The sequence below is a fragment of the Miscanthus floridulus genome, unplaced genomic scaffold, assembly GCF_019320115.1.
Source record: "Miscanthus floridulus cultivar M001 unplaced genomic scaffold, ASM1932011v1 fs_329_4_5, whole genome shotgun sequence".
In the NCBI taxonomy this organism is placed as follows: Eukaryota; Viridiplantae; Streptophyta; class Magnoliopsida; order Poales; family Poaceae; genus Miscanthus; species Miscanthus floridulus.
In genome coordinates, this window is record NW_027096594.1 from 49,685 (window position 1) to 60,000 (window position 10,316).

A 10,316-nucleotide genomic window follows, 5' to 3' on the forward strand; every position below is an offset into this window, starting at 1 on the left:
TCAAGAGATTTTATCATAAGCCGTACTTTTTCAGCCAACAAACAATATTTTTCTCTCACAATGAATCAGCCAACAGTACTTTCAACCATGGCTTATCAGCCAAGCGAACAGGGCAGTACATGTTTTATAGATAAGCACCATAGTTTAGCTGATGTGGATTGTGAGACACAATGCACAACACCAGGGTTGGGATTTCCGTTTGATACATATACCATTATATCCTTTTTTTCATGTTTCTGTGAGAATGATCGTTGCGATCTTAGTAAAGCAGAAACACAAACGCGATCAGAATATCAGACCATATCATGGGTCCTCCTGTTACGAGAAGCAGCAACAGCTTAGTGAAAGTTATTCGACGGCTGTGTCACCTGTCGTCGTGGCCTCCGATCGATCAGGTGTGGTGTGGGGGACTACCCTAGGGTTTTCGGACGGAGATAGAATGGGCCTATTCAATGGGTAGTTCCTGTTATAACGCTATATATTTTAGAGTTTTTTTTTTCCATGTGTGCCATTAACCATTATAAGGCTATCTCCAACGGTTCAAACCCAAACAGCAGACCTATTCTAACAATTGGGTCATGCACAGTGACTGAGTCTCCCACCAAAAAATTCCTTTCTCCAATAGCTGACCTATGATGTAGTACACCAGCCGCGAGATCCGGCACTGGTCTGGGGGATCCCCAATCGTTCGTGCCGCCGCTGGAATCGGACCCCGCCGCCGCCGCTACCGCCTCCGGTAGCAGTAGCTCCGAGGCCTCCCTGACGGGATCTGGTGTTGGGGCGCCTCTGCAGCCCTCCGCGCTCCTGCCTCCGACGACGCCGGGCACAGCCACCGCGGCTGGCGCTGGGATGCCACCTCCAACGCCGACGATGGTGCACCCCACCTCCGCAGCAACCTCCGGCGCTGGAGCGCCCTCGTGCCCGCGGCCCTCCACGCGCCCAACGACGACGACGTCGGGCACCGCCACCGTAGCTGGCGCTGCCACCTCCGGCGCGGGAGCGCCCCTGGGGACGTCCTCCCCGTCCACGCCGTCGATGGCGCCGGGCCCCTGCGCCACGGCCACCTCCTCTAGCAGCAGCTCCATCGAGCCCGCCCCAGCGGGATCCGGCTCTGGAGCGCCTCCGCAGGCGCGCGTGGATCTGGGCGGTCGCGGCACCTCCACTCCTCTAGTCGCGGTCGCGGCGGTCACGGCTCCTCCATAGCCGGCGGTCGCGGCGAGCGCGGCTCCTCCACTGCCGTCTTCCCCCGCTCCAAAGCTCTGACCCAGGCCGCCGTCTCGTCCGCGGGGCCACCACTACGGGCGCAAGATTTTTGCGTCGTCTCTCGTCGACGATGCTTTTTTGCGTTCCGGATGGCGTCGGACCCAAAATGGGTCCTTTGAATGGGTCATCTGTTGGAGGATGATTCCGGGTATGCAAAGTATTGTACAACACCGATTTTGCGTTTGGGTGTCTCCGTTGGAGACAGTCTAAGGCCCCGTTTGGTTCACGGGAAAAGCATAGGAAAAATGGAGAAATCAAGTTCCTATGGTTTTTTTTCCAACTGTAGTCGCGTTTGGAACAAAGGAATGAACGGTGACATTACCTTTGGAATGGCGAGCAATCATCTACTTTTGGAGGAAAGAAAACATCCACGCTGAGCCGAGGGAATGTTTCCTGCGGCGCTTGCGTGCACGCTCATGGGCTAATCAAGCTCATGACAACGGCTGCTGCTATTGCCGTGAGGAAGAGAGAAAAGACAGCAGCAGTGTACGGTAGCCATTGAGTGAAGAACGGACAAGATGCTACACCTTTTTCGCTTGTTGGTTTCTGTGGCTTATAAGCCGGCTGATGTTGTTTTGTTGTGAGAAAAAAAACACTATATTATAATTGATAAGCATGGCTAATATATATATATATATATATAAAGAGCATGGAAGAGGGCCCCAATCCCACAACCAGCACTCTGCTCGCTTGATCGTATTAGCCATGCTTATCAATTATATATATATATATATATATATATATATATATATATATATATATATATATATATATATATATACACACACACACGTACGGGCTTTGTGAAAAGAAATATTACATGCTGTTAATTTTAATTTAAAGCATTGAGTTTGCAGCTAACTCTAAAATTCCTATACGAGTCTTATTCTCGTGTTCCAAACACCTATTCCTATGTTTTTCAATCCTCTGTTTTACATCTCCATTCCTTCTATTCCTCTGTTTTTCTTCCGTTCGTGTGTTTTTCGTTCCTTTGCTCCAAACAGACCCGAAAAGTCTACAATTCCAGTGCCACTAGTGACTAGTCTGAACTTTTTTGGGGCTTCACACCATTCATATCAGATTTGGCACTAACGGTGTCTGATGTAGAAAGTTAAAAATACCCTCAAATCTGAATGTGTCATTCTTGTTTTTAGCGTATTAATGACTTCAAATGAAAAAATCCAAAACTAGAAAGTTGTATAATTTTCATCTAAAAATATCTTCATTTTACTCCGTACAAAAAAGATATGATTTTGTACAGAAAAATATGATTAATATGCCTTAGAAAAATCATTTTTTACGAAATTAAATGAAGATACTTTTTATATCTAAATAGTAGTGACGAGATCTATAATTTTCTAGTTCTGAGTTCTTTACTTTAGGCGGTAAGACGCTCAAAAATAATAATAGCACATTCAGACTCAAAAGTATTTTTGACGTTTTCCATCACAGTTTGACACCGTTAGAGCCAAATCTAACGGAAGCAGTGTGGAGGGCAAACAAAAAAATCAGGCCAGGGAACATGTGTCTTTCAACTTTTTTAACTATATAGGCGAAATTACAAACTTTTATAAGGCAAGTCTCAGCGGGAGTTTCCTGTGATTTTCATTTGCATTAAATAGGTTGTTACGTAAGCATTTTTTATAACACAGCAGTGTATTCAAAAAAGAGAGAGAAGAAATGATGAAACTCTCGTGGCACGATTACTAAGGCCTTGTTTAGTTTTTCCTCCTAAGTTCAGTCCCTATCTCATCGGTTGTTTGAACACATGCATGGAGTATTAAATATAGAGTAAAAAATTAACTAATTGCACATATTGCAACTAATTTACATGACATTTTTAAGCCTAATTAGTCCATGGTTTGACAGTGTGGTGCTACAATAAGCTACAGTAATATATGTGCTAATGATGGATTAATTAGGCTTAATAAATTCGTCTCGCGGAGGACTTCTGTAATTTATTTTATTATTACTATCCGAACACTCCCATGTAACACCCTGATATGAGATTCGATGTGACACTAAACTTTAGCCTCTGAATTTAAACAAGGCCTAACTCTCTGTGAGTCTGGAAATTAAATACATATGAAATCATAGAATTAAACTGTCAGAATGAGTGCTTTATCCCAGTTCTATTTCATTTCATATGACACGGCCATGACCCCACTAAGACGGGATAATCACCCTGTTGGCTTGATCGTATTAGTCATATTTATTAGCCATGATATAGTATTTTTCTCTTACAATAAAACAACAATAAGCTTTAGAAATGATCGAGCGAACGCTCTGTATTTTATTAGCTCACATAAACCCTAGACCAAGATTTTGCAAGAATTGCCCACCCCGCAGCAAAAATGCTGCAAGGCCGGCCCTCCTCCGCCTGAACACCGCCGCCGTCCTCCCCACCGCCATGCTTCGCCTCCCCCTATGCCCCATCCTGCCACCCGCCTCCCCCTCTCCCTCCGCCGTCTCACCTGCTTACCCTCCCTTGCCGCCTCCATCGCGCGCTGCTGCCGCTCGTCCTCTTCATCCGACGACGAATTGCCCCTCGCTGACGAGCTCTTCCCGGCCGCCGGGCCTACGCTCCTATCCGTCGCGCGATCCCTCGCCGTCGCCTCCCCGCCCCCGTCCGCCGCGTCCGTCTTCGGCTTCCTCTGCCGCCTTCCCCACGACGCTTCCCCACACATCTTCCCCCACCTCGTCGCCGCCCTCGCCCGCTCGCCCCGCCCGATCCTTGCGCTCCGCCTCTTCCTCTCCCCGCCCACGTCCGCCGCCACCACCCACCACTCCTTCAACTCCGCGCTACTCCGGTTTCCCCTCCCCCCTCACCTCCTTCCGGCCTTCTTCTCCCACTCCCTCCGCCGCTTCCCTGGCCTCACTCCCACTCTGCTCTCCTTCAACCTCCTCCTCAAGTGCATCTGCTCCTCTATGGTCCCAAGGAACCCCGGCCTCTATCTTGCAATCGCGTTGGGAATCCTCCACGATGTCATTCCAGCGTGGAATCTTGTGCCGGATAAGTTCACCTACTCTACCGTCGTCTCTGCACTGGCCGATGCAGGGCGGGTGGAAGACGCGGTGGCACTGGTTCATGAGATGGTGGTTGATGGAGTGGTGTCTGCTGAGGCTTTTAACCCCGTGCTGAGGGCGATGCTGCGTGCAGGGGATGTCAATGGGGCAGCCAAGCTATTTCGGTTTATGCAGCTGAAGGGCTGCACACTGACCGCGGTGACATACAATGTGCTGCTGCATGGTCTACTGTTGTGTGGGAAGGCGAGGGCAGCAATGAACATCATGAGAAGAATGGAGAATGAAGGTATTGTGCCAGGGTTGATGACCTACGGAGCAGTGGTCGATGGGCTGGTGAAGTGTGGGAGAGTGGAGGATGCATGGAAGGTGGCTCAGGAAATGGGGAGTAAGGGGCTTGCACCCAGTGAGTTTGTGTTCTCGGCTGTGATCACTGGGTTTTGCAAGTCAGGAGAGGTTGACAGGGCATTGATGGTGTGGGAGGCAATGGTGGCAGCTAGGGTAAAGCCGAATGTTGTTTTGTATTCAGCAATGATTGATGGCTTTGCACGGTCTGGGAGGATGACAGAAGCTGAAACGTTATTTGAAGAAATGGTTGATGCGAAATGTATCCCAAATATCATGACATACAGCTCAATGACTCGGGGATATTTCCACATTGGTAATTCATCACGGGCACTCTCTACATGGGAGGAGATGATAAAGGTTGGCTGTGTGCCAAGTGCCATTAGTTACAGCATATTGATCAGTGGGTTGTGCGATGTAGGGAGATTAAAAGATGCTATGATGGTCTGGAAAAACATGCTTGGTCGTGGCTGTGCACCTGATACCATTGCTTATACTTCAATGATGAAAGGTTTATGCATGTCTGGGATGGTAGATGGTGGTCTCCGTCTATTTAATGACATGCTGGCAAAGGGTGATGCCAAACCAGATGTCATTACTTATAATGTTCTATTGGATGCGCTGATCCGCACAAATGACCTACCTCGGGCAATGGACTTGCTTAACCAGATGCTTGATCAAATGTGTGATCCAGACACAGTAACATGCAATATTTTCTTGCGGGAGATTGGAGTTGTAGAGGGGAAAGGTAGGGAATTCTTAGAGGGACTGGTCATGAGGCTATGCTATAGAGATAGATATAGGGCAGCAGGAGATGTTGTAATGGTCATGCTGGCTAAGTATATTGTGCCAGAGGCTGTCATTTGGTATACCGTAGTGAGAGGAGTTTGTCAGACTAAGAGAGTTCAAAAGGTGGTTGACAATTGTTGGGATGAGATTTGGAGGCCTTAGAGATCATCCATATTTTTTTAATATGCCGATGGGCTCATGCTGGAGTACTTTTTATACTCCATTTGTTGTAAGTTGTAGCATTAACTTATTCATTCATAACAAAGATTTTGTTACAATAATGTGATTTTCATTAATCGCTACTCTTGTTTCCTTGCAGTACTTTATATATTGAATTTGCATCCCAATAGAAATGATGTTTCCTTTAAGACAACGCCAAGTTATATAAGTTGTACTTGACAAAAATTTTTTTGTCCTAACAGCATGTCTTCCAAGAGTTGATGGCGTTGCTTGCAAACTGTAATTTTATTATCTTAATTCTGTGTTCTGACTCAGCACTTATTATGTTCTTTAAAAATCCAATATTGAGTTATTAACTTGATCTTCTGTTCATCAAATTGACACTAGCTTGCAATAAATTGGTTCTATGTGTTATGATTTGAACTTTTTTTTAGAATTACACAGTTATGATTTGAACTAATACTGTGTCATTGTAGGATCTGTAATCTCCTTGACAGTCCTCTGCTACATGCCTTTCAGAAAGGCAAGGAAATATGGCAGTTTACACATTTTGATCTATCTACAGGATGGAATGTGCAAATTATGTTAATAGACATATCCTAACCTTTCCTTTTTGTTTCCAAGATATTTATTATTGGAACATTAGGACATCAGCTGCTCAATTGATCACTATTAGCAAGTTATCAGATTAATTCTTCCTCTGGTCAATAAGCAGCTGCTAGCTAGGTAATATATATTTCTTCATGAAACATTTTACTATCTCCAAGTAAATGAAAGATATTGCACCTGCACACGTCCTTTTCTATTTGCAGAGTATCCCATTAGTATTTCCAACGTTTTCCTTAATCAACATTGCATTTCAAAAGCTGATGTCATAAGCTCTTATACTTCTATTCAAGCTGATGATGATAAAACAAACTTGCCTGCCATTTTTTCCTCACCTGTTTTAGATTCCACACCGAAGACTAAATCCTTTATGATAATGCATAACATACTGCATTTGTGATAACGCAGTAGTCTTGTTTTTAGTGATGAGGACCATTTTTGTTAAGGTGATAATTCAAGAAGTCTCACTACAATTATACCTATTGAGAACATAATGCATAATGATAAAAAAAATCTTGCTGTTAGAAGTTGTTTGTTTTGTCTCGGCTACAAAAATGTCAGCTGTGATTTATGATGTCAAGTAGATCATTTGGTTGCTTCGTGGCAGCGGAGATGGCGAGCTTCGAGGCGGCCGTCGGCGGAGTAGAGGAAGGCGGCGAGGTGTGAAGCCTTCCTCGACTCTGCCGATGGCGCTGACGGCCACCTCGAAGCTCGCCGCCTCCGCCTGCTGTGTGAGGTCGCGGGGATGAGAAATGAAAATGAGCAGCGCACAGGGGGCTCCTCCAATATTTGCCAACCCACAGGCTGCTCCCTCACGCGCCCAACAGACACAGTGGCAGTCCATGCTGGCGAAACAGGCTGCCTAAACCCGGATTGGACCTCCAATAATACATTTATCAAGTTTAGGAGCCCGAAATTCCAGGTTTTCAAAGTTCATGGACTTAGTTGAGAACACAGGACAAGTTTAGGGACCCAGTGGATTTCACTCAATGTTTAAAGGGGCATGTTTCCATGCTCAGTGGAGTAGAACCATGTAAGATGATGTGTTGATCAATAATGTCCAGTATTTGTGTCCCCCTATATGTGAATGAGTGTTCATTTTGTTGTGGATTGCTTTGGCCATTACTCACTTGTCGATTGCTGCGCTGCAGAGGAAAACCCCTGCAGAACATAAATCAAAGAAGAGCAAAGATGATGACAAACCTGTTATCTATACGAAGTTAGAGGATGAAATTTTTCACGAGGTATCAAAGAATGCTATTCAGATATTCGTTGTATGTATTTCTTTTATTGATGCTAACAAATTCTTTTTTCTTCAGCTTAGCTCGTGGTCTCTCACTTTTCCAATACGTTCGGAACAGTCTGCTCAACAGGAGGTCAGTTGCATTTTATCATTTGCTGCTTTGTGCTCTTGAAATATGCAATTGCTGACTGGTTCTATTATATCTATGGTACTTTTAGTTGGTATTTGGATTGCATGACATCACTCATATCGTGTCCTTAAAAACTGGAGAAAATACTAGTAGCCAGAGCCAAAGAATGTGAAGTTGGAACTTTTGTTCCTTCTCACCATGTCTTAAACTCTTGTTATAGTCCCGTCCTGATAATTATGTGTATGTAATCTACCTCCTGATGGTTATTTGTAATCTGCCATTGATATCCATCGCTGAATGTTTCAAATGATATGCCTGTTTGTAAAAATTAGAAGTTGTTCCTAAACTGAACTTTCTGGCTTCTTCATGCAGATGAAGAATTACAAAGAGATGGGCTTAGTGATGGCAATTAAAGCTGACGCTGTTCCAAAGTTCCGAAAGAAGTTGAGGATTTGGTGTCCGAATAGACCTGATCTCAACTGACTAATGTGGAATTTTGCTGCTGTCCACATGGTTTGAAATGTCCACATTTTGCTTGCTGTCTGTATGTGATTCTGACTGAAACGCTAATGGTGGTGGTGTCATCGGTGTTGATTTGCAACAAGGATTTGTTCGCTGAAGTAATCAAATCAAGAGATTTTGAGTTGTGGTGTCCTAAGACATGTTTTATAGTAGATAAGAACCATAGTTTAGCCGATGTGGATTGTGAGACAAAATGCAGAACGGCAGCGTTGAGAGTTCCGTTTGATAAATATACCACATTATCCTTTATTCTTTTTCTTTTCATGTTAATGTGAGAATGATTGTCGAACTGACTTTTTTTTAAAAAAAAAGTTTGGTCTGTCATAGATGTTGAGTTCTTAGTAAAGCAGAAACGTGGTCAGATCATATCGAAGGGTGCTGGTCTCCTCGATGGTAACATGAAGCTGCCGCAAAACCTAACTGAAAGCCATTCGACGGCTGTCAGCCTGTCACACAAAGCAGAATGTCAGCTAGCAACGCCGGCAAATGAGGCCTATCCGCACCGTTCCGAGAACCGTGCTCCGTGCATGGATGAACCTTAGGTGCACGAATCAACCAGGAAGCAAATGGAAAAGGTACACACAACTCTTGTACAACGACTCAATAATGTCCCCCACGCAAATAGTTGTCATGCTGCCCCAAGGCAACACAGGAGCACCAGATTACATTTGAGCAATCAGATTCCAAGCCATTTCCGGCAGCAAGGCGAAGTAGGCAATTTCAGATTGAAAAAGACATTTATTAAGGATCCCAGGCAGATATCTTACCACCTACTTATTCAAAGTGCAGACTCAACTGTCAACACCAGAACTCATAGTGTTTCCTAAACTAAAACTGCTACGCACAAGCAGCTAGCAAATCTCCACATATAGAATGTAAGCAACAGTACAAATATATAGTAACACATCTTCAGGAAAGTATTAGCAGGAATAATTATCACAGAAATGTTTTCAAACGACCTACGAAAGCTCAGGACCAAAAGTGCAGGCATGGGCAAGTGGAACAACTTCCAATCACAAGTTCTTGAACGCAGACTCATGAGGAAGCTTCTGGGGTGTTAGCCTAGCCAACAGGGCCTTGTTTGAGAAGTGTTCAGCATCGACAAAGTAGAAGTTCCCCTCAGCCTTAAAGGTGACAAAAGGCCTGTTTGTTTCGGGAGGCCTGACATCGGCAAACTTGACAGTCCTTTTTAGGGGAGTAGCTAGCCATGTCAGCACCTCAGCCTCAAAGCTATCTGAACCAGGACGCCACCGGAGCTTGTGAATGTATGGGCTCACGAACCAGTGCAAGGCTGCAGTTGTAGTGGCACTGAGGAAAATGACGGTGGATGCAACAGCTCCCTTGAGGATCACATTCATGTCCGGTGAAGTCATGAATGTTATCACTGGCCCTAGCGACACGGAGAGGCAGCAGGTGGACAGAGAGAGAAGCTTCACTTTCTTTATGGTTGATGATATTGGCCCTTGATATACCAGGTTAGCATCCTCGTCATCCTCCTTGATCTGTTTTGGTTTGGGCCCGATGCTTATCTTGCTGCCACTGGCTTCAGTTTCTTTCACAGCAGCAGCCTGCGAAGCCCATCTTATCTGAGTGTGCAAACAGGAAACCAGACCAAAGTTGTCATGTCTTGCAAGAGAACTAGGCCTGGACATTGAGAAATGCCTCCACATAATAGACTGAGGAACATGGAAATCTGTAGAAGAAAAAAAAATAATGAGCACAGTTTGACATGGTATAGTGCTTTACAGTGATGCACACAATCAACAACAAATATGCGGAACATTAACATTCGCTTCAGTTATCCAACAGGTCAGACAGTTTGAGTCAAGGTACTCACTATTATTCGACGGAAAAATATGGAAATGAAACACTAGATTTGACATAATATACCAGAAATTGCACCCTATGTACCATTGTAAGTAAGCTGGCAAAATGCAACTATATAGTGCGAGTGCAGCTCATAGAACAATAGACATTAGGCCATTCGCAAATTATACCTAGTTTTGAATCTAGAGCAGGATTTACCTGAGGCTGAAGATAACATCACTGAACCTTGCAAATTACAGTAGTCTCTAAATGAATGGCTAGTACTCCGTCTGGCATCCTATCCTCTAGCAAATATCACGTTTCCTTTGAAACGTTCAAAGGTGCCATCATCTACCCTAACAATTCACCTTTTTTTTTGAAGAAACCTAACAATTCACACAATTCAAC

The 10,316-nt window shown here is 44.6% G+C and overlaps 2 protein-coding genes across 4 annotated transcripts; one reads left to right on the forward strand and one right to left on the reverse strand.

The window, feature by feature from the left end:
• Nucleotides 1–3,671: 3,671 nt before the first annotated feature.
• Nucleotides 3,672–8,464, forward strand: LOC136531358 (pentatricopeptide repeat-containing protein At4g20090-like). Of its 3 annotated transcripts, none has more exons than XM_066524024.1 (5): nucleotides 3,672–5,650; nucleotides 6,078–7,240; nucleotides 7,359–7,451; nucleotides 7,527–7,583; nucleotides 7,953–8,464. In XM_066524024.1, the coding sequence occupies exon 1, from the start codon at nucleotides 3,691–3,693 to the stop codon at nucleotides 5,581–5,583; it is 1,893 nt and encodes a 630-aa protein (XP_066380121.1). In that variant the 5' UTR covers nucleotides 3,672–3,690; the 3' UTR covers nucleotides 5,584–5,650; nucleotides 6,078–7,240; nucleotides 7,359–7,451; nucleotides 7,527–7,583; nucleotides 7,953–8,464. The 3 variants fall into 3 exon arrangements, with proteins under 3 accessions (XP_066380121.1, XP_066380122.1, XP_066380120.1); XM_066524025.1 differs by having other exon boundaries at nucleotides 6,078–6,327; nucleotides 7,953–8,459; XM_066524023.1 differs by having other exon boundaries at nucleotides 6,078–7,451.
• Nucleotides 8,465–8,813: 349 nt separating this feature from the next.
• Nucleotides 8,814–10,194, reverse strand: LOC136531359 (uncharacterized). The gene has a single exon (XM_066524026.1). The coding sequence runs from the start codon at nucleotides 9,770–9,772 to the stop codon at nucleotides 9,116–9,118; it is 657 nt and encodes a 218-aa protein (XP_066380123.1). The 5' UTR covers nucleotides 9,773–10,194; the 3' UTR covers nucleotides 8,814–9,115.
• Between the last annotated feature and the right edge of the window lie 122 nt (nucleotides 10,195–10,316).